We start from the raw sequence: 26213 nt of genomic DNA on the forward strand, positions 1-26213 counted from the left end.
GAGTTCTTTATCTTGATTGTGTATTTGGTGTATTGAGACGAGGCAGATGTACTGTGGTATATATATATGCTGATTTTACAGCATACAAAATGTACTTATTACCGTTGTTTATCGATTCAATGATGCATTGGTGAATATCATAAATATACGTCATTACACTGATGCTTTTTCAGTTTGTAAGCTGATATCAATTGTTCAATAAAAGAATAACTTACCATCCTCTCTTGCCTTATGTGGTGTTATCTGGAAACTGTCGTTGTCTATATCTAACACTGTCTGTGATTCGTCAGTTAGTTGTATAGTTCCACCATCCAGCAGATAATGTTTAAACTCTTCAGCGAGATGTACAGAAGACGGTTCTAAAGGACTTCTAGCAGCAGTGATATCTATACATACTTGTACAGAACCTGTATAGTAAAATTACAAAGAAAAAAAAATCTGTAAAAGTAATTTCAATATGTTTAGCAAATAGTATAATTGTTTGAGAAAGTGCAAATCTTCCACTTTTTAAGATCAATTTAATAAACGTTATGATCTTGATATCGAATCTTCATTTTAGTGACATAAGCAGTTCATAATTACAGTATCAATAAATATTACACTTACATTCACGAGTCACCAACTAATTATATGCAGGAATGTAAACTCTCCAAGATAGCTAAAATATAGCCATGCGTAAAACTTCAGTGAATTTTTAGTTATCCTTGTACTGCTTCAAGGGTCTCCACGATTATTTATATTTTTATTCGTATTTGCTTTCTGTTTGAATTACATGGTGATTGTTTTAGAGAATATGCCTCATAAAATGTAGAAACTGTACGGTTAAGCTGGCTTCATGAGGGAAATTGTGCATGTGTCAACTTAACTAAACGTATATAAATGTTTAATTTGATGAAGTGAATTCAGAAACTCTAGATGTTTCTTAACTCTTGTGATATTTTAAGGTATTTCTAGTGGAACAGTGGTAACGCATTTGCCTTTCACCTAGGCGACCGAGGTTCGATTCCCCGATCGGGCGTGAGAAGGAATTGGTCACTTGTCCGATTAATATAAGTTGATATAACCTGTTTCGCAATTTTTGTTAACTAAATAAAGTTTACAAAGTCAGAAAGTTATTTTCAATTAAATTTCAAAGTAAAACCTGCTATTACTTCTTCATGCCAACGTAACAAAACCACGACAAGACTTTGTTAGTATTCCGAGGAAACAGTTGGTGTCTGTTAATAGTGAAAAAATGACCTGAAAGTAATTCACAGCAGCAGTCATTTCGACGCTTACAGCTTACATACAGCATTTCTTGTAATGCCCTACCAGGTACTCAATTACAGCTGAGTCGCCTAAATACAATTGAGTAAAGTATCTTGTTCAAGGATACAGCGCCCGTGCCTGGACTCGAACCAGCGACATTTCTGTTAACGTAGCCCTGCGTTCTACCATTTGACCACCATGCCTAAAAAAATACCCATACACCTGGGCCGAACTACAGGTATATATCACAGGTAACTGGAACTTTACTTTGTGAAGACCTATCGGCACACAGCATTGAGACTACTTGTCTACTACTTTGACTACTTGACTACTTTAACACTTGTTGGAGAAATTAAATATTTCTCTTTGCGTTGATATATAATTAAGTGGGATTATCGACTGGTAACATAATAAAAATCTTAAAAATCTTAAAAGCGTTTGTTCGGCTTTCTCTTCTTGTAAGAGAAAACGTGTTCTACCTTTAAAATATATATACGCGTATTGGGTTGGGAATTCGTGTCCAGTCCATATGGTTTGATACGACAATTTGATATTTTCAAAATGTACAACACACTTACCATTTTTCAGCTCGACATTCTTCACTCGTCCATCCTGATGAGTTCCTTTTGCAAATGTGCTTTCAATGTCTTGTTTCGACTCTTGTCTTTCCATGTCAATGTTAGCATTTTTAGCTTTAAGCAACATCAAGCAACCTTGGTTATGACTACAGAGGTCTACAAAAAAACAACAACAATAAACCAATGTATATGCTGACTGTTTGACGGTACACTGCACAATACTTGTTGGTAAAGCATGCATTTTTAAAATTTCATAAAGATACCATTGACCATTGAGAAATCATTGTTTAGAGATTTAAAACTATTGGATTCTGTGACCTTGAATGTAAATTCTTTTGAACAAACTTGGCTGTCAAGCTCAGCATGCTGCAGGGAAATATCAGATGCAATGGCCTTTTTGATTGTTGAGAAGACGTTTAAAGATTTTAGCCATTTCAACGCTGCGCCCTTGAATGTAATTTATTTTAACAAACTTGGCAACCCTTTACCCAAGCATGTTACAGGCTGATATCTGATCTCATGTGTAATATGATGAACATTCGAAAAGACTCTTATCAAGTTTTCTTTTTGTGAAGGGTGTAAGCTGAGATATCAGTTTGGATTCAATGTTTTTGTTTGTTTCTTATAAAATCTATTACGATAAAAAAAACATGCTGCCATCAAGTGATCATGAAATACCGGTAGATACCTGTGACACGACACCAGAGCCATTGAAATAATAGAACTGACACCGTACAAACAACCAAAGCCCATCCATTGCTTGTTAGATCTGACAACGAGGATCCATAATCATAGTCAGACAGCACCATTTGAATTCCAAAAATGACTGACACCAAGGCTACAGTGTAAACTCTCTTCATTGTGACTCCTGTAATGATTATCAAGTTATTCACATTAAGGGTCATTTATATAGCAGAATAATGTTGCATTTCAAGCAAGAATCAATTTCCCCCAAAAAATGCATAAAACTTGTCATGTAACATACCAAAAAGTTTCTCTGAATATGTAGTTTGTTATTTGTAAATAAGGCATAAAGGTATACCCACCTCGTTCACCGCTCTGTTGTGAATGACGTTCTGTTGTACTGAAAAAAGTACACAACATTAGTCCAGTCTTAAATTTCTAAATTTTTAACGTTGTGAACAGCTGTGTGTCTGAGAATATTCTACTGAATAGTTTCTTTGAAATAAAATCTGAATTTCTGAAAAATTAATTACATGTAACGTCTAAAGAAGGTTTTACTTAAATTGAAAAAAAATCAATAGGTTTGAAAGTACTGATGGTAAACCAAAGTAAGCATTCCCTCCTCCTAACACAGAAGGTGTCAGTTGGCTTATGTAACCTCAGATGAATGTCCGGGATGCGTAGCTTTACGTTCCTCGCAAATGTCGGTTTGTGTTTCTCGGGAAGCTGAGGAATGCAGCGGTTTGTGGTGACGTGGATGTGTCATTGGACAAGACACATTAACCTAATTACTCTAAATGCAACGTAAGTCGCGTATGTGGTCTAATAAGGTATCCACCAGCTACTACAAAGAGACTCCGCATCAAAATGTCTCTTGCTATTCAAGAGGTGATAAAGCCGACCAACCAACAAACAACAAACCTAATGCAGAGTGTTCCTAGTGGCACTTATGTGTGTAACACACATTTTCGTTTACACATGAATCAGGAACGTGGATGCCTTCTATCAAAAGATAATTAGGGTTGCTGTAAGTGAAGATTATTTCCAAGACCCAGATATGACATTCTAGTGACCAGATAAAGTGTGAACGGACAAAAGAACAGATAGATACAACAGAGAAATAGTCCCCCACCCGTGGAACTAGTAAGGGAGTAACAACGACTTTAATCTCGGACTTTTTGACTAAAAAAGTTATTTAAAGCAAGCACTACCAAAAAGAGAGCAATGGTTATGGTTTATGGTTTATGAGTAATTGTACGTTAAAGCGAATTTACAATATCCCTTCCTATTTTCGACTGGGGATAACTAGCATATTGGGGGTATCTTTTAATCAATTACATGTCCTCTTACTGCCTCCCCCAACATCTTCATACAATGATAAAAAAAAAATGGAAAATAAATTTCGGAACATGCCAAATTCAGCAAAAAACAGCAATGTTTTTCCTGTTTCGCAATCTACAACAATAATATTTGGCTCCAAAAGTGTCAGCATCATATCTAAATAATTGATAAATAAATGGTAATCCATCAATGTAAATAAACTTTAAATAATAAAACCTTAATTTGACAATGTTGACAACTAAAATTTAAGCCCCGATCATGCTCAGTTAGGAAACAGGGGGCCCAGAGGACCTTCATCGCTCACCAGGATATTTCAGTAATTATGGGAACATATAATTCTAACTTAAGTTATATTTCAAATATTTCCTTCTTTTGAACTGCCTCTCCAAATAATGGTTCAAACCACAAGTGCACCAATAACTGTCATTCCTAAATATTTCCCATATTGGGTCAATTTCCCCCTGCCCCATGAGTGCCACATCCTTCGTTTATATAGAATTATACCAAATTTCATTAAAATCATTACCTCTATTTCCCCCATTTGGCCCAGTCCCTCCTGCTCCAGGAGAACAACATCCTCCAACTTTACAACATTAAATCTTCCCAATAATGCTCAAGACCAAATTTCATCAAATTCCATTCAGACGTTCAGGATTAGTAAGGGTTTAAAGTATTTATCTACATTTCCCGATTGGGCCCCGCCCCTCCGGCCCCAAGGGAGTCACACCCTCCGTTTATACCATATTATATCTCCTTTTCAAAATAATGCTCCAGATCACATTTCATCAAAACCCATTCAATCGTTCAGGGGCAAGTAGGGATTTAAAGGCTTTACCTCCATATCCCTATGATAATATGATTGCAGGTACAACAAAAACCGAGAATTTCTAAAATATAAAGTTGTCAATACTAATATTACCGGAGCAGTGATCAATTTCTGTTTCCCTTACCTATATTCTTTGTTGTTTATATTAATTGATATCATTAAATTGTTAATAGTCCAGAGAGTTCTGAAAGCCTTCTTGAATATATAACTTCACCTGTATGTAGGATGATCGATTGTCGTGATTACATACCTACTCTCCCTTGGTTCATCATCAGCTGCAGGAAAGAAATAAGAATTAAAATGCAGGTTTAAATGTAGGTCTTATTTTATCTATCTGATTTTAACTGTGGTTTTCTCACAAAAACTTCATTCTCATTCTGTTTACCATTCAGTGACATTCACTTTAATAGCTATTCACTTCCGACCTTTTATTATCTATTTGTACTTTCGTGATATATAAGTGGAAATAAGTACAAGAAGTAGAGCAGTGACGCGCAGAGAAGTGTAGAAGGGTTCAAAGACTGGAAACATGACTGTTATGCTGATTTGGCTGGGAGTGGGGGAGGTGAGGTCAATCGGCTAATTTTATACACAATTCTGGCTGTAAACCAGTCAAAATATCTGTGGACGAAGATATCTAATTGTTTCTTCTGATTCTAGATAGATCTTTATCAATTCTAGGTTTGAATATTCGACTGACCCTTCTCCTTACGTCACACAAATTTCGGGGATCAATTCAACTCGATTCCCCAACTGTGGACAGGACACAAGATGTTTTGACACCACCTTAAGACAGGACACAAGATTGTTGGATAGTTGTCACCAGAAATAGTCATAAATATATCTGGTTACTTCATCTGTTTAGAATGTTTTTATCACATAACTTGCCTGTTTTACCATGTCATATTACCATGTCATGTAATTGTAAATGTGCCTACAAGTTCTATTTCTATTTATCATCTAATATTTCAGTGCTTATTGCTTTTTGTTTAAATATTAAAAGGTGGTGTAGTGTTAGAGGAAATTCCATCAAGATTTATACGATTGATATATTATATTCTACCACAATCGGTGGGTGTTATTGAACTCCCAAGGCATTAAATATTCAATGCAACTGTTTGATAACAAACAGTTTATACCACGCGTGAAATTTAATTTGGTGGTAAAATAGATATTTATATAAATGGTATTTCAATATCATTTACAAGTTTGTGAGATAATTCGCAAGTAAACTGTTGAGATTGTTTTTGATTGCTCCTAATATAATTCTCAGTGTTTAGATTTGGATCCATTTTATAGTATATAGAGCATTGCTTTGAGCAAAATGATATATTTGAAAACTGTAATAAGTTTGTGATATTCAAGTACTTTATATATCTCTTTAGGAGTAAAGTTTTATCTGAGTCTACTTGTTTTGTACCTATATTTTATTGATTTCATTTTAGGAATCCGAGGGAGTTTTTTAATCTGATATCGGGTTGTTTTTTTAAATACTTTATTTTACATATAAACGTGAACCAAGGCTCTTGATTTTCGTTTTATGTTAGGAAAGAAAATATCAATGTACCACCAATCTATCTTGAAACCATGAAAGAAATTATCTGCAAGCATGTAATAGTCTATACTTACACACTTGTAGTTGTACGATATCGCCACTTGCAACTTTTCCATTGGCTTCTGCCGTACATTGGTAGTGAGCTTCATCATATGTTTTGTTCGGGTTTTTTATCACAAGTGTAGGCGATGTTGTCCCATAATAGTATTTATGATTGTCATCAAAAAGTTTTGCCGTTGGTGGTGGACTTTTGTTTCGTTTCCATAAAATTCTTTCTGGTACAGGAATCACTGAACAATCCAAGAATACCGTGGATCCTACTCTGGTGTGATATTTTGGCTCGTGCATCATAATAACTGGATCTTCTGCTGTAAAGAACCATGTGAAATAATTTATATGATGGTATCATCAACCCAGTCAAACACAGTATTGCGTATGTTTTAATTTTGACTAAAGCAAAAGCTTAACACAAACTTCATCCTAGCATGCTACTGGCATATGATATGATTGATATGATAGTATCATTATCCCAGTCAAACAAAGTATTAGGTTCGTTTGAATTTTGACTAAAGCCAAAGCTTGGCACTAATGTATACAAACTTCATCCTAGCATGCTACTGGCATGGTCCAGGGCGTCTTTGTTAATGAGAACAATTTGTTCGATTATTGTCACACATTTGAATCCTGTGACGATGAAAATGGTCAAGGTCATATACTTAAACAAACTTTGTACTCCGTCATATTTGCAAGTTATGCTGGAATATAGCCCTTCATCAAAGCATTTTACTGCCTCAATATCATAACACTGGATATCTTGGTCATTGAGAAGATATGATTTTTAAGATTTGAACACATTTGACCCCAGTGACAAAGTCATTCATTGAAACTAAATATATATATATATGTCAAGTAGTAATAAAATGTAAATATTTAATCATAACAGGCCCTCTGCGAATTAAGTATCGGCCGAGGGGGATCGTTTTTACAACATTACGATATTTTTTGTTGTTTATACCTACTATATTTGTGTAGCTGTTCCATGTTCTATGTCTATATGTGATCGTATGTAATTTACCTGTGTCTTGATAAAGGGGCAGATTGCCTCGAAAATTCGACAATTTACTTGTCTGTACTGTCGTTATTACTACTTGACATATATATATTATTTTAAGATATAAGTTCGTTTTCTGAAATAATTAAACATCAACAGGGACTATTACCAATACTGTCAATTTTACTTTATTTATTAATACATTTCATATACTGGATTAAGATGGGTTTACATTTATTGCAAACATTTTACAGTTGTTTCATGCCTCACCAGTATACAGTCACAACTTTTACCACTGTTGACTGATGAGGCATGAAACAACTGTTTTGTTATCTGAGCATTGAGGTGCATCCCCCCCCCCCCCCCCCCCCCCCAAAAAAAAACAAAGTCTGAAATTCAAAATTTTATAACCCACAGAACCCTTGATGTTATTCCTGGTATTAGCCGTGTCTCTGTTCTCTAAGATATTTAAAAGCTCGTCATCGTTTATGTTTTCAAACCTAGAAGTCATGTTTACAATCGACCGATGTTTACAAACCTGTCGACGACAAGTAGTATAGTCACTGTCATCTGTACGCTTGTAATTATGCGCGTTCGATTGGGCAGCGCCTGATCGGGCAACAGTTCATGTGTATCATTCACGGTAAATCATGTGACCGGGCAACAGTTTATGTTTTTTTAGGAAAACAGTCAAAGGATCAAGTCCGTTTGGGGGTGAATTCAATTAAATCAAAGATGGGGCCAAAAATGACCCTAAATGCACCTACTCCTTTGGTTAATATCCATTTATATAGTGAGTCAGATAACAATATTACGTACTTACACAATATGTGATTAACTTCAGACTGTATATGAAGTAAAATTTTAGCTGTATATTTCATATGATTTAATTTTAAAAAATGTACCACACAGCGGAACAATCTACGCATGTATTGATATACCGATATTTGCATATGTGTATAATGATATGTGTGTATGTTTATAATGATATACTGGTAGATAAGTGTTGTTTGTGGTAGTATTTCCTGTACTGTTTGATAATGTTAGTATAATGTACGTACCTTACTGGTAGGTAAGTGTTGTTTGTGGTAGTATTTCCTGTACTGTTTATAATGTTAGTATAATGTACCTTACTGGTAGATAAGTGTTGTTTGTGGTAGTATTTCCTGTACTGTTTTATAATGTTAGTAAAATGTACCTTACCGTTAGGTAAGTGTTGTTTGTGGTAGTATTTCCTGTACTGTTTTATAATGTTAGTAAAATGTACCTGACCGTTAGGTAAGTGTTGTTTGTGGGAGTATTTCCTGTACTGTTTTATAATGTTAGTATAATGTACCTGACTGGTAGGTAAGTGTTGTTTGTGGGAGTATTTCCTGTACTGTTTTATAATGTTAGTAAAATGTACCTTACTGGTAGGTAAGTGTTGTTTGTGTTAGTATTTCCTATACTATTTTATAATGTTAGTATAATGTACCTTACTGGTAGGTAAGTGTTGTTTGTGGGAGTATTTCCTGTACTGTTTTATAATGTTAGTAAAATGTACCTTACCGTTAGGTAAGTGTTGTTTGTGGTAGTTTTTCCTGTACTGTTTTATAATGTTAGTATAATGTACCTTACTGGTAGGTAAGTGTTGTTTGTGGTAGTATTTCCTGTACTGTTTTATAATGTTAGTATAATGTACCTGACTGGTAGGTAAGTGTTGTTTGTGGTAGTATTTCCTGTACTGTTTTATAATGTAAGTATAATGTACCTTACTGGTAGGTAAGTGTTGTTTGTGGTAGTATTTCCTGTACTGTTTTATAATGTAAGTATAATGTACCTTACTGGTAGGTAAGTGTTGTTTGTGGTAGTATTTCCTGTACTGTTTTATAATGTTAGTATAATGTACCTTACTGGTAGGTAAATGTTGTTTGTGGTAGTATTTCCTGTACTGTTTTATAATGTTAGTATAATGTACCTTACTGGTAGGTAAGTGTTGTTTGTGGTAGTATTTCCTGTACTGTTTTATAATGTAAGTATAATGTACCTTACTGGTAGGTAAGTGTTGTTTGAGGTAGTATTTCCTGTACTGTTTTATAATGTTAGTATAATGTACCTTACTGGTAGGTAAGTGTTGTTTGTGGTAGTATTTCCTGTACTGTTTTATTATGTTAGTATAATGTACCTGACTGGTAGGTAAGTGTTGTTTGTGGTAGTATTTCCTGTACTGTTTTATAATGTTAGTATAATGTACCTTACTGGTGTAGCGGGACTAGACTGGGTCGATCATCGGTGACCAGGTAGCTCAATTGGTAGAGCATCCGGCTAGTGTTCGGAGGTCCCTGGTTCGAACCCCGGTCTGGCCGCTACATTTTCTCCTCTCCTGTTACAAAATTGGCGTCCAACTAAAATACCCACGGTGGTGGTATAAGGGTCGCGTGTGTCTTCGAGGACGAAGACTTGGAAAAAAGGAGGGAGGTGTGTAGCGGGACTGGACTGGGTCGATCATCGGTGACCAGGTAGCTCAATTGGTAGAGCATCCGGCTAGTGTTCGGAGGTCCCGGGTTCGAACTCCGGTCTGGCCGCTACGTTTTCTCCTCTCCTGTTACACTGGTAGGTAAGTGTTGTTTGTGGGAGTATTTCCTGTACGGTTTTATAATGTTAGTATAATGTACCTTACTGGTAGGTAAGTGTTGTTTGTGGGAGTATTTCCTGTACTGTTTTATAATGTTAGTATAATGTACCTTACTGGTAGGTAAGTCGTGTTTGTGGGAGTATTTCCTGTACTGTTTTATAATGTTAGTATAATGTACGTTACTGGTAGGTAAGTGTTGTTTGTGATAGTATTTCCTGTACTGTTTTATAATGTTAGTATAATATACGTTACTGGTAGGTAAGTGTTGTTTGTGGTAGTATTTCCTGTACTGTTTTATAATGTTAGTATAATGTACCTTACTGGTAGGTAAGTGTTGTTTGTGGTAGTATTTCCTGTATCTCCAGTTACGTTACGTTACGTTATTCTTATTGTATTTTATTGTATTTACTTCTGATATATATTAAGTGATTGTAATGTATTTTTTGTGTTTTGATAAAGGGGCGGATTGCCTCGAAAATGTAACAAGCCTCATTGTCCACACGGTTTGAATTACTTCTTTGCCCCATATAATCATTACAAGTAATTCGTATCCTCCATACATTTATGTGAGGATCCAGTGTTATCTGGATTATACTGTTCATATTACTTCTTTGACCCACATACATATATATCAGTATACCCATAAACCATATCAGTTTACCCATACACACATATCAGTATACCAATACACACATTTCAGCATACCAATACACAAATATCATTAGACCCATAAACTATATCAGTATATGTAACCTGGACGAGCACGACTAGCAGCGCTGATGTAATGAATGGAACAAATACCCCATATACACTATATACATGAGTTTATTACAATAATGTACATATTTAACAGTCACATATGCAATAATAGCAATATATACAACTTTCTCACAACTAACATACACATACATACACTCTGAATTCCCACTCAGCCAACATGTTGTTTTTGTTATATAAACATTACCTGCGTTTACCTGTGGAAAATGTAGGTATAGTCTGTTTCAGTATACGTATACATGGGACTCAAAGGTGATTAACAATAAAATTGAAATATACATTCATATGTACGTATTAATAACAAAATACATACAGTGATAATTTATTACATATATCAATAATGATATTACACAACACTTTAAAAATGAAATAATGGAAAATCTTTCATAATCAAAAATACATCATATACAGGTAACAATGATATACAGTGTACTTTCAATCAGTTTTTCTTGTTTTTTTTTTCTTTTAATTAGATATGATTACTATGTTATAATAAGCAACTAATTCTTACTAATTGAATTATTGTTTCAACAAAAATAATGGTGCATTTTGTTAGAATCACATTAAGAGTTAACGGCACAAACTTCAATGATATGTTTATAAGAGTATGTGTATATAAACAATAAAAAAACAACACGATGGATGTGACTGCGTATGCTGATGCAGCTTCACATCTTATCCACTATATACATTGAACTATTTATTACGTGAATAATTTCGCATGTGAAGACTGCATATATGAGAACCACGATATATCATATTCAGTGATTACACAGTGACTTTGGTGATATTGTGAACTTTATCCGTGATTTCTAGGATTATATACTGATTTGTGCTTTATTATTTAATCAGTTTCATGATTATACATGATTTGTTTTACTTGAACTATTAAAATGTCATTTAAAGTGTTTTGTTTTTAATTGTTTTCTCTTAAGTACATTGTATATATACTTGTTATATATCACAATGAAACAGGTAACGTTGACTTAAACTTTTTGATGTGTCCTTCAATGTAAAGGTTAAATTGAACAAATGTATTTTCTGTTATACAATGTATTCAATAATTATGATAAAGTGTGAAATTTATAACAATGAAAGATATAGAAAAATGAATTATTTTCACTAATTTATGAAAATTTAAGTTATTCTATTTTAATATTTTTTAATTATGTAAAAGTTTTTGTGATATATATATATTGTATACATTATGTACAAACTGTTAACAGCATGTAGCACAGGTAATACAGGTAACACAGGTAACCTGAGAATCAATTACTTCTCCAAAACAGGCTATAACTTACCTGTAATTAGTGCCTATTGTTCTGTATTGTTCCTACCCCCAATGTTAAAATAGGATATGTTGGCTGAGTGGGAAGACACCGAATCAGGTGGTCTGCAATCCACAAATACTTCCAATGACGGCTGACGTATAGTATCTGACGTATAGTATCTGACGTATAGTGTCTGACGTATAGTGTCTGACGTATAGTATCTGACGTATAGTGTCTGACGTATAGTATCTGACGTATAGTGTCTGACGTATAGTATCTGACGTATAGTGTCTGACGTATAGTATCTGACGTATAGTGTCTGACGTATAGTATCTGACGTATAGTGTCTGACGTATAGTATCTGACGTATAGTATCTGACGTATAGTGTCTGACGTATAGTATCTGACGTATAGTGTCTGACGTATAGTGTCTGACGTATAGTATCTGACGTATAGTGTCTGACGTATAGTGTCTGACGTATAGTATCTGACGTATAGTATCTGACGTATAGTGTCTGACGTATAGTATCTGACGTATAGTGTCTGACGTATAGTATCTGACGTATAGTGTCTGGCGTATAGTATCTGACGTATAGTGTCTGACGTATAGTATCTGACGTATAGTGTCTGACGTATAGTATCTGACGTATAGTGTCTGACGTATAGTATCTGACGTATAGTGTCTGACGTATAGTATCTGACGTATAGTGTCTGACGTATAGTGTCTGACGTATAGTATCTGACGTATAGTGTCTGACGTATAGTATCTGACGTATAGTGTCTGACGTATAGTATCTGACGTATAGTATCTGACGTATAGTATCTGACGTATAGTGTCTGACGTATAGTGTCTGACGTATAGTATCTGACGTATAGTGTCTGACGTATAGTATCTGACGTATAGTATCTGACGTATATTATCTGACGTATAGTATCTGACGTATAGTGTCTGACGTATAGTGTCCACATAGAAAGTTGTTACACTCCAGACAAAGATTGTCAAGACAAGTTTATGTATCTGTCCACAAAGGACTGCTCAACGTTGCCACATAAATGTAGATATAATATGCCCACACAGGACATATGGGAATAGAGTTGTCCACAAAGGTCTGTATACAGTTATATCCGCCCATACAGGACATATGGAAATATGGTTGACCACAAAGGTCGGTATACAGTTATATCCGTCCACACAGGACATATGGAAATATGGTTGACCACAAAGGTCTGTATAAAGTTACTTCCGCCCACACAGGACATATGGAAATATGGAGATATGGTTGCCCACAAAGAACATAACATTAAAATCTGCCCACACATGACTTCTTACGATGCATATAGCTGCCCACACAGGATAGCTCACCAATAGTTGTCACACTTCACATCTCACCAACAGCTACCCACACAGGACTGCAATCAGTTAGTGATAATAGTGTTTGTGTTGCCCACATATGACTCGAAACTATGGTTACTGGATACCATGTCAGTCTCAAATGACATCTGCCCTCACACCATCATAGGTTAAAACTGTAACGACATATATATGAATGTCTAACTAAAGGTTTTACTACACTATGCAAATACCATAATGATATAGTATTTATCTACATCATAGTTCTATCAACATGCACTTATTTATGTAAACGACACATTATGTAATACTTATTCAATTGTACTCTTATAAAAGACTGATATAAAGAAAGTAAACTAGCGATATACCCGCTATATATATAGTTATACATATTATATAAGAGCTAATACGATAACTAAACACATACACGTTTAATACTCGTAAGACTTGCTAATTCTACCAAATAAGTTATGAATTACCGCAAATGCAACAATTCTAAACATATATTATACTTTACATCAAAAATCATAGCTCAGTTACTTCAAATATTAGCCTCATAAACATTACATTCACAGACCTATGAACTGTACTCATCGGTACGCATTACGATTAGAAAATAACATGTTATACTTCGGATATAAACGCAACAGATTTCGGGGTTTAAAAACCAACACATTGGTGTATAAGAAATATAATATAACTTACCGCAAACTGTATTTTGCGCTTGTTAAACCCATGTATACCTTCCAAGGTCACACAACCGGTTCGCCCGTTTACCCGTGCGAATATCTCTCTCACACTAATTTACTCGCTATGAACCCGGGTCCGGAGAATCCGTATTTATAGCAAATAACAAATAATTACCAAAACTAAATATAAATTACACAATAAAATAAATAGAAATTCTACCGTATTATAATTGTACAAGCAACATAGAAAATATCCACTTCCTGGAATATAATGGATATGTATATAGCAAAATATGGTTGGGACTGTGACAGTATACCAATACACACATATCATTATACCAAATCAAACATATCAGTATACTTATGCAAATTAACATCCAAACGGATATGATATCAAGTCCCTAATGTTTCTATACTTGATACACGAGGTGAAAGACATAAGTCATTGTAATTGTAATGTTGTATAAGTACCTACCTTTATAGAAGTTTAAGAGTAAACAACTGGAAGGACGCCATGACGTAATCATGACATTTTTTCTGGATTAAGTCTTGTTAAAAAACAACAAACACAATTGCTATCTGTAGTTAGTAAAGCTACCTCAGTCGTGTATAGGGTTTCATAATCACGTGACAAAACTTAAAAAAAGAGTCAATCGAGTATGTCGCTTATGTATTGAATGTATAATGTGTACTGTTTTATAATGTTAGTATGATGTACATTACTGGTAGGTAAATCTTGTGTTTGGGAGCATTTTCTGTACTGTTTGTCTGTTGTGTTTGCACAACACATAATCGAGAGAAAAAAATGCGATGATTCATGAAAGAACATCCCAGGAAATATTACAACAAAACAACACTTACCTACCAGTAAGGTACATTATACTAACATTATAAAACAGTACCGGAAATACTCCCACAAACAACTCTTACCTACCAGTAACGTACATTATACTAACATAATGAAACAGGACATGAAATACTACCACAAACAACACTTACCTACCAGTAAGGTACATTATACTTACATTATAAAACAGTTCAGGAAATACTACCACAAACAACACTTACCTACCAGTAACGTACATTATACTAACATTATGAAACAGTACAGGAAATACAACCACAAACAACACTTACCTACCAGTAAGGTACATTATACTTACATTATAAAACAGTACAGGAAATACTACCACAAACAACACTTACCTACCAGTAAGGTACATTATACTTACATTATAAAACAGTACAGGAAATACTACCACAAACAACATTTACCTACCAGTCAGGTACATTATACTAAAATTATAAAACCAGTCAGGAAATACTACCACAAACAACACTTACCTACCAGTAACGTACATTATACTAACATTATGAAACAGTACAGGAAATACTACCACAAACAACACTTACCTACCAGTCAGGTACATTATACTTACATTATAAAACATTACAGGAAATACTACATATATATCAGAATACCCATACACACATATCAGTATACCCATGCATATATATCAGTATACCCATACACACATATCAGTATACCCATACACACATATCAGTATACCAATATATACATATCATGATACACATACACACATATCAGTATACCCATACACACATATCAGTATACCCATACACACATATCAGTATACCCATACCGCACATATCAGTATACCCATAAACACATATCAGTATACCAATACAAACATATCAGTATACTAATAGAACCATATCAGTATACTTATGCAAATTAACATCCAAACGCGTATGATATCAAGTCTCTAATGTTTCTATACTTGATACACGAGATGAAAGACATAAGTCATTGTAAGCGTAATGTTGTATAAATACCTACCTTTATAGAAGATTTAGGGTAAACAACTCTAACTGTAACTATGTTTTCTCGATTATGTTTTGTTCAAAAACAACAAACAAAATGACTATTTGTACTTAGTAAAGCTACCTCAGTCGTGTATACGGTTACATAATCACGTAACAAAGATTAAAAAGCGTCAATCGAGTATGTCGCTAATGTATTGAATGTACATTGTGTGTATGCTGCGGACTGTTATGGGTCTGTTTATATCTCGATAAACCAGTCGGCGATATGATCATAGAATATCAAAACCAGCACATGTACAAAAAATATTAACACACACAACACTTACCTACCAGTAAGGTACATTATACTAACATTATAAAACATTAGAGGAAATACTACCACAAACAACACTTACCTAACAGTGAGGTACATTATGCTAACACTATAAAACAGTACATGAAATACTACCACAAACAACACTTAAATACCAGTTATACACATTCTACTTTAATAAAAAAAAAAACAGTACAGGAAATAATACCACAAATAACACTTTCCTACCAGTAAGGTACATTATACTAACATTATACAATAGTACAGGAAATACTCCCACAAACAACATTTACCTACTATTTAGGTATATTATACTAACACTATAAAAAAATTACATGAAATACTACCACAAACAACACTTACCTACCAGTATGGTACATTATACTAACATTATGAAACAGTACAGGAAATACTACCACAAACAACATTTACCTACTATTAAGGTATATTATACTAACACTATAAAAAAATTACATGAAATACTACCACAAACAACACTTAACTACCAGTATGGTACATTATACTAACATTATGAAACAGTACAGGAAATACTACCACAAACAACATTTACCTACCAGTAACGTACATTATACTAACATTATAAAACAGTACAGGAAATACTACCACAAACAACATTTACCTACCAGTCAGGTACATTATACTAACATTATAAAACAGTACAGGAAATACTACCACAAACAACACTTACCTACAAGTAAGGTACATTATACTAACATTATGAAACAGTACAGGAAATACTCCCACAAACAACACTTACCTACCATTAAGAAACATTATGCTAACATTATAAAACAGTACAGAAAATACTACCACAAACAACATTTACTTGCCAATAATATACATTCTACTTTATTAAAAAAACATTACAGGAAATACTACCACAAACAACACTTACCTACCAGGCAGGTACATTATACTAACCTTATAAAACAGTACAGGAAATGCTACATAAAGAAATAATATGAACAGTATACCCATACACACATATCAGTATACCTATACACACATATCAGTTTACCCATACACACATATCAGTATACCAATATATACAAATCATTATACACATACACACATATCAGTATACCGATACACACATATCAGTATATTGATTCACATATATCAGAATACCCACACACATATATCAGAATACCTATATATACACATAGAAGAATACCCATACAAACATATCAAAATATTGATGCACAAATATCAGAACCGCCATGCATATATATATCAGTTGTAACGTGTCCAAAATGACCCAGACATGTCAATGTATCAAAACTATGTGATGTTGCTAACATAGGCTTAGCTTTTTTCTGTTCGTGTCTTTATAATCGACACTAAACATTGTAATAACTCACCTCCCCATGTCAAATCGTCAGACACTCAGACTGTCATACCACCAGACCGTCAGACCGTCAGACCGTCAGAACGTCAGACCGTCAGACCGTCAGAACGTCAGACCGTCAGACCGTCAGCTGAACTGCAACTCTCCAGACCAGGAAGAATATATATATCGCGATGTTAAACAACAGTCTCTTTACATTTGTACAAACGTTAAACACAAAGACCCGATGAGTTTACCTGGCCATAGTTAAGTGTACTATACCTACCCGACCAGATAGTAGGCCAGGTATGTAGTCTACATAACCGTAATCGGGGGATCATAATGGTCTATTGTTAGACGTGCGCCCGACCAGATAGAAGGAATCGGATTGATCAGTGTGCAATAGTGCATGCAAAACAGTATGCCGACACATTCTCCAACAGGTACAACTGTTAACGAATATGTGTTTATTAAAGGGGATATTCTGTTGTTATTCAACGTCTGCTCAGGTGACAACTGTTATCGTGAATCACACGCGCTGGAGTAGAAAACGCACAGTGTGCCTTAAGGGTAATATATATAGGAGAATAATGTGAATTTTCAAACACGAATAAATATATATGAATTTGTACAAAAATAGTCATATAATATACCAAAATGTTTGTTTGGATTTGAAGCTTCTTACAATCACCAATAATTTACTGCTGTAGATGCTAACATTGTTTTCTATAGAGCTACTCCGTGGGAAGATGTAGTAGGGAATTATTCAAAGTCGCAAAAATCACCAAACCTGAAAAATAGCCTAGGTGATGTGCTCATAGGTGTCTCTAACACAGGGTAGGAGCATTTGTTTGACTGGTTTTGACTTTATGTAGGTATAAACATTTATTTCGTTTTGACCTTGACATGCAAATGGCGGTTGTTAATAATATTAAACAAATATGACATAAAGGGAGGCAATCAATAAAAATGATTTATGATTAAACTGGTGAGTTTGGGGCCTTTTCTAGAAATATGCATATTTTCCACCAAACTCAGTGGTCGAACATGTTTGGATCTAAAAGCAGTCTGTTTGCTAGATTTCTTTATAGTGTCTTATCAGAGTATTTTGATTTTTGACGTTTGAAATACCTATATGCCATATTTGAATGATATAATTCACAGGCGCAATTTTACATTTCAAGGTCGAAATAAAAACAGTATTTATTATAAAGTCAAATCTGGTCAAACCAATGCTCCTATTTTATGCCTCAGACTCTTGTGAGCAAAACACATGGCTAACTTATACAATATAATTGATACAAATGAGCAAAGTATGTCCCCTGAGACATGCATTTTTCTTTACCAACAGATTTACACATTAAATGTCCCATGGTGTGCCATGCTACATACTAAAAATTTGTGAAATTGCACCATAGTAGGAATGTTTAGGCTTGTATCACTGTTTTGACTTGATTTGCTGTTAAGATACTCGACTTACTGATCTGCCGCTTTACCGACTTAAATAAAGGGAATCCCCACCTCCCCCGCCTAGTGCAAAGGAAAAAGGCGATGTATCACCGTGTACACTCCCCCGTTTTTAAATGTCTTCATCCCAAAGTCATATCAACACATGAAATAAACCAAGGTTCCTATGAGTCTCTCACTCTCCTATTGCTTCACTTCGGGTGGTCAAAAGTACCAAATGTATCAGAAAGCGGGTGTAGTGTGCCTTCACCGGGAATCGAACCTGCGACCCTCGGCTTACTGCTCCGCTACTCTACCGACTCAGCTGAATGGAATTTCCCCCTAGCCCGACGCTAAAAAGCGACCGTATCGCTATGAGCACTGTACAATTCACCCTTCCACGTCGTTCCTAGCAACGCGGTTGCTATATAAATCTAGCCAATCAGAACGAGAGCTCGATTGTCCGCCATTACCTCCGTCAACTTGTCAGACCTCAGTTGAACACCGCAAGAATACATATGTAAACAGAAAATGCTCGTGGGGAACTGGCAACAGTTAAGGCCGGTACCCTGAAAGATTGGAGGGCGGTCTTGTATATTCTACAATTCATGGAGCCTAAAACGTAAGTAAAAGCGACATAAAAATGTGCTGGGGGTGTGTGCAGACACAGGGGCTCGGTTTCGGATTTTTGAGTAACATATGACATCAGTAAACAACCACAACACTATAAATTAAGTATTCGTATACATGTACATTCTAAAACCTTATAAAAATCGGGGTTATCGATGTTTTTTTATACATCGATAACCCCGATTTTTTTAAAAGGTTTTAGAATGTATATGAATACTTAATTTATAGTGTTGTGGTAGTTTACTGATGTCATATGTTACTCAAAAATCCGAAACCGAGCCCCTGTTGGTGAAGGCGTACAAAATCATTTCAAAACGAAAGTAGAAGCAAGAAGGTAATGTCACCGTTGTATACTGTACAGTAAGACTAGTGTAACGAGGTACATGTATGTGTAGTACACGTATTTACTGCGAAAAGTTTGGAATCTAGTCTTCATGTATTAACTCATCAACAGTGTACTTCTCGTTGCAATTTTTGCCTAACGTTATATTGCAGTCTGATACCTAGCTCGAGTTTCCTCTGGCCCTGACACCATGTCTGGTGTAGTGTTAGGGCCAGAAGAAAACTCGGGAAATCTGATACCATCTGAAACACACTCATCATGTATGCTTGCTTTTGTTACAGTTAATTTATACTACAGGGGCATGGCTAGCCTTATATTAAAAACATAGCCTGATACACCTAGATATAAAGACTTTATACATAAGTATTTCTGGCTATTTTTTTAAATATAAGACTAGACATGTCCATGTGGTTATATCAAGTTCATTAGCTATTTCACAGATTTTTTCATAGAAATATACAAGTTCAATACTTGTTTATAAATTAAATGGCACATTATATGAGATAAGATAAGTTATAAATATATCGATGCATACATTTGTTGTAAAAAGCACTCTGTAAACAATTCAGTTAATTTCAATAGTTTGCCAAAATATTTGTTTTCATTGATTTCTCAGTCCATCTTGATATATCAAAATTGAAAGTAGGATTTTTTTGTAGTGATGTTCCATAAATTAAGTTTTTTTCAATAGATATGTATAATTATAATATTGTTTAGATCATGCCTTATACATGTCAATGGTGCCCAATACCAGTTTTAATCAAAAGATGATAATCTCTCAAATCTTACTGTAGTTCTAATTCTACTATAGAACACAGTATATGCCCATATATACATACATGTATGGGTGGTAGAGACAATAAGTTTACATTGTAGTTACCAGCTATGTTACCAACAATATTAATGTTTCAAAATTATATCTGATTCACACTTTACCTTATTTCCCCCTCACAGATACTGTAGCACTGACAAATATGACTATTTTCTTGTTTGATTTTACAATCAGAAACAAATCTATTAATCGGGATGGAGACAAAGTTGAGACATTTGATAACAGTCCTGTTGATTTAGCATCACCTTCACATAAACAATATTGTTCCAGGTATGTATGCATACAGTGATGTACCAATATTGCAAAAGAAAAATGTGATGAAATCAAGATTTCAATCAAGAAATTCTTCTGAGATATACATTATCCCTCATAATCCATTCATAGTCTTGTGTAAAATTACCTGTCATAATTAGCTATATATTGCAATAGTTAGTACTAAATGTATGCCACATGAAATGTGTATATTGAGCTTTAGTAGTACATAATGCAGTTATAATTACTAGAATGATTCCATTTGGCACTAATATTTGGGATATCTAATGAAAATGTGACAATTCTTAATGGAACACTTTCCTGTTGATTATCATAGTGACATTGAGTGAAAATGAAAATATTCTATAACTGAATATCTAATAAACAACATTTGAATATGTAAACCAGCCAAACACAATGGTGTGACAGCTTGACTAATTGTATGCATTTTATTTCCCTCTCTCTATAATTACCATTAGTAACTACAATGTAATACAAGTGAAATTTTGAAACTGTCCAATTTAATCCCTGAGTGTTATTAATCTATGACATTGTCCACCATCAGTAAACATGTCTTATCCACCCCCACCCCCTGAGTATTCTAACATCCATGACCTTGCCTGATATGAATCCTGAGCTTTCTGATTTACCAATTAAAATACATATAAAATGTATGCACATATGTATTCTACTTTCTTGTCTATAGTTGTTATGCCCAGCAAGCATGTCAAAAGACTTCATGTATAGGGTGGGAATAGCACATTAATAGAATATATACATCCTATTTGTTGAGATATAGTAAAGCATACTCCGGACATGTAGATAAATGAAAGCTTTAGCTTAAGAGTATTGTCATTAAATGAAAAATATGAAAAAAGCAGCTGAAATAAAGAGGCTAGAATAACTACATATATATGAGCTGCTGAATTTGCACCATGAACAGCAAAACACTACATATTAATACTCAAGTGTTATTTTGATGGTGAAATTAAGCAGGAATAAAATTGATTGACATCCTGAATTGTAGCTGTTGTCTGGATTTTTTATCCATCCTGGATCCACCTCTGGCAATAACCAGACATAACATTGTTAGACCTGTACTGTGCTTTATAGTTTTAATTACTATACAGGTTTGGTTATTACATAGTTTAAATTACTCATTTAAGCTTACTGATTATTCTGCTTTGTATCACGGCTAATATGGGGGGAAATAATCAAAGACAATTAACAGTCCAGTGTCTTGGTTATAGCTCTGTCTACATTGGAAATACAGTACAGTAACTTAACAATCGTTCTTCTAATCAACCACAGGGACATGCATAGTTGTATATTAAAACATAGCCAGAAATACCTATATAGATTGACATATATATAGCTATTTCTGGCTATTTTTTTTTAAAATAAAAGACTAGACATGCCCCTGTGAATCAACAGTAATATTAGCAAATCCAATGGCAACATTTATTTCCTTTCATAACAATCCAGAGCCATTTCTGGAACTAGCATCGATCATTATAAAAATAAAACAAGTTGTTTATCCATTTGTCTCAAAGGTACTGCTATCAATATTTTACCTGAGTATTGATTATAAATATCAAAAAACTAAATCATTGAAACCTGTACCTACCCCCTCTAAAGTGGTATGTTGTTACATAGGGTAGGGATGAGTTTGCAACACTGAAAGTTAAAATCTAAAATGTACTTTTAGAATTCAAGTATAGGAGTACCTTTGCAAATGTCATATGGTTATCAATAGAAAAGTATAACTTCGTACCCGCGTCCTGTTTTGGGGTTATTTATTGTTTTAAAGTTTCTACTTATTCTCTTGGTTTATTAGGAAGATTTGGTAGGCCTTCGTGAATACAAGAGTGCGCCATTTTCAAAAGAAACAAATGTAAAACCATAGCTAATCTCGCAAACACTTTGATGTTTGTACAAACTATTTTAAAAGCAAATAGTATTTACTGGAAGCCTTGTCATGAACCTTAAGCCGTTATAGTTTGACTGAGACGACATTCTAAATTCATGGCCTTTTCTCATTCACGCTCCTTAATCCTCCTTATTTATTTGCTATTGGTTGGTCAGTACTCCAGTATTGATCAATCTTGATCCAAGGATGTCCCAAATTATTGTCTCAACAAATACGGAAAAAAATCCAGTCATATTCGATAATCTGTTTTATTATCGTCAAGTTTCTGTCGTTTACAGGTGAACATTTCGTCCGGGTCACATTCTGAAAGCATGCTCTTCCGGTTACGTCATCAAATTCATTTCCCGCAAATATATTGGGGAATCAAATTTCCCCTTTAAAATGAAATGAAATGAAAGAAATAAACATTATCTAAATAACAGAAAAGTAATCAGTATTGAGTAGTAATTTAAATTTCCTTTGTAAATAATTATTACGATTCGCTTAACTAAAGCATAACCAATCAAAATTATAATGATTTAAAATTTACTTTTCGTTTCTTTGATAGTCTCAATTTTCGATCACAACATCATTTAGAAGCTTTGCAATACTTACTGTTTCAAACGCACAAATGCTTTGATCTGAACAAAGATGGCGACCTGAAGCTGCCAGGCGGTTTGGATTTGAATTAAATTGCGAATATTTTGGCAAGTAAACATCGTACAATGTACCCGTCTGGTCAGATCATCTAGTTTTTTTCAATATGTATTCAGAACAGTTGTTTTTAGTCGCTACGGTCATTAACATAAAAATTCGGATTATTATATAAATACTTATTTAATTATATGCCCAAGGCTATTGAAACAACACTTTCAGTGAATCCTATTGTAACACCGTCATGCTTGACCGCAGACATCATACTTACTTGGCTTGCAAACAGGGTTTGCTGGTGAGGTACCGCATTGGGTATTTAACAAAACTGAAACACATTATGTAACATTCCATTGAAAATGTAAACTGAACCAGCAATGGACCCCAGTATCAATATTTATTATATTGTATTGATTATAAATGCAAAACAAAAATTTAAATAATTGAAAGATGTACCTACCCCCTCTGAAGTGGTCTGTTGTTACATAGGGTATGTGAGTTTGCAACACTGAAAGTTAAAATCTAAAATGTACTTTTAGAATTCAAGTATAGGAGTACCTTTGTAAATGTCATATTGTTATCAATATAAAAGTATACCTTCGTACCGGCGACCAGTTTTTGGGTTATTGTTTTTAAAGTTTCTACTTATTCTCGCTGTAAACGAACCAACAATTTGGTTTATTAGGAAGAGTTGGTAGGCCTTTGTGAATACAAGAGTATGCCATTTTCAAAAGAAACGCAGGTAAAACCATAGCTAATCTCGCAAACACCTTGGTGTTTGTACAATCTATTTCAAAAGCAAATAGTATTTACTGGAAGCCTTGTCTTGAACCTTAAGCCGTTATAGTTTGACTGAGAAGACATTCTAAAATTATGGGCTTTCTCATTCACACTCATTTAACCCTCCTTGTTTATTTGCTATTTGTTGGTCGGTTTGCTATACACTGTGTATAAGACTCCAGTATTTATCAATCTTGATCCAAGGATGTCCCAAATTAAAACAAATCGAAACCTAATGTGGTTATGTTAACGCCCCCTTTAACCAAATTGTTTCGATATTTAGGGATCTGGTCCCATAATCACGACTTGCGTGACATATGTCGACTACTGACGTCGGGAATTAACGACACAACGTATCGAGAAGTTGGGGAAGACCACGGGAAAAGGTCAAAGTCGACCGTATCGAGAAGTTGAGGAAGACCACGGGAAAAGGTCAAAGTCGACCGTATCGAGAAGTTGGGGAAGACCACGGGAAAAGGTCAAGGTCGACCGTATCGAGAAGTTGGGGAAGACCACGGGAAAAGGTCAAGGTCGACCGTATCGAGACGTTGGGGAAGACCACGGGAAAAGGTCAAAGTCGACCGTATCGAGAAGTTGGGGAAGACCACGGGAAAAGGTCAAAGTCGAATCGAGAAGTTGAGGAAGACCACGGGAAAAGGTCAAAGTCGACCGTATCGAGAAGTTAGGGAAGACCACGGGAAAAGGTCAAAGTCGAATCGAGAAGTTGAGGAAGACCACGGGAAAAGGTCAAAGTCGAATCGAGAAGTTGAGGAAGACCACGGGAAAAGGTCAAAGTCGACATCATAATCTCATGATGTCAGATTACTTCGGTGCTTGTTGTTCCGTTGTCATCACTCAGGACTCTCATTTTAGATTTTTACCTAACCAAGATTTTACTTAGATTTATACGGAGAATGTCGCAGAAGACGTTTTATTTTCCGTAACGCCTGGTCTCATTGTCCTTGTACTCAATGATTTCAATACACATCTAGATTGTTTGTTCGTTATTTGCTGTCGTTGACTGCCTTTTAATTAAATTATGGGTTTGTTATTTTGACGATATTCTTTGATGCTTCTTATTGTAAGAGTGATAGATTTTCTGGTTAGCGACTTCTTTACAACATATTGTTGCATACCGATGGCAACAAACTGGTGTTCTGTGACTGTCTGTATGGACACACGATTTGAGAAGACTTGTTTGTGTTACATATAATTGTCAGTATTGACAGACGACTTGAAAAAGTCTTGTTTGTGTTACATGTGGCTGTCTGTATGGACAGACGACTTGAAAAGTCTTGTTTGTGTTACATGTCGCTATCAGTATGGACAGACGACTTGAAAAGTCTTGTTTGTGCTACATGTGGCTGTCTGTATGGACAGACGACTTGAAAAAGTCTTGTTTGTGTTACATGTGGCTGTCTGTATGGACAGACGACTTGAAAGTCTTGTTTGTGCTACATGTGGCTGTCTGTATCTAAAGACTTGAAACGTATTGCTTGTGTAACATCAGCAATTATTTCCAAATATCATCAGGAACAGTTTTAGTTGAAGTTTCTTGCAATGTATAACACTGCCAAGGGAAGCTGATACAAAATAGCTCGAACATGAAGGACATCAAATGGATTCTGTCGAGTCGTCATTAGATCGTCGGACTCTGTAACAGGATGGTTTGTTGCAGGGTCTATGCCATGATAACGATAAGGTCGTCTCTGGAGGGACATTGAACAGAAATGACATTTGCTTGACTGCATCGTGGAATTTGTTTTTCCTTAACGTCCTATTAACAACAATGGTCAGCTAAGGACGTGCAAGGTTTTTGAGGTGGAGGAAAGCCGGAGTACCCGAAAAAACACTGGTCCACGGTCAGTACCTGGCA

At 34.9% G+C, this 26213-nt stretch overlaps 1 protein-coding gene across 1 annotated transcript in view; it reads right to left on the reverse strand.

Moving 5' to 3' along the window:
• LOC117332830 overlaps positions 1-6593 on the reverse strand; it is a 42628-nt gene extending 36035 nt beyond the window's left edge. The window contains exons 1-6 of the mRNA XM_033891880.1: positions 6307-6593; positions 4928-4952; positions 2873-2910; positions 2515-2694; positions 1827-1982; positions 216-407 (exon numbers count right to left, since the gene is read on the reverse strand). Coding sequence (XP_033747771.1) covers positions 216-407; positions 1827-1982; positions 2515-2694; positions 2873-2910; positions 4928-4952; positions 6307-6583 — 868 coding nt within the window. The 5' untranslated portion in view covers positions 6584-6593. The remainder of the gene's footprint in view (positions 1-215; positions 408-1826; positions 1983-2514; positions 2695-2872; positions 2911-4927; positions 4953-6306) is intronic.
• Positions 6594-26213: the final 19620 nt, after the last annotated feature.

Source organism: Pecten maximus, chromosome 8 (assembly GCF_902652985.1).
Source record: "Pecten maximus chromosome 8, xPecMax1.1, whole genome shotgun sequence".
In the NCBI taxonomy this organism is placed as follows: domain Eukaryota; kingdom Metazoa; phylum Mollusca; class Bivalvia; order Pectinida; family Pectinidae; genus Pecten; species Pecten maximus.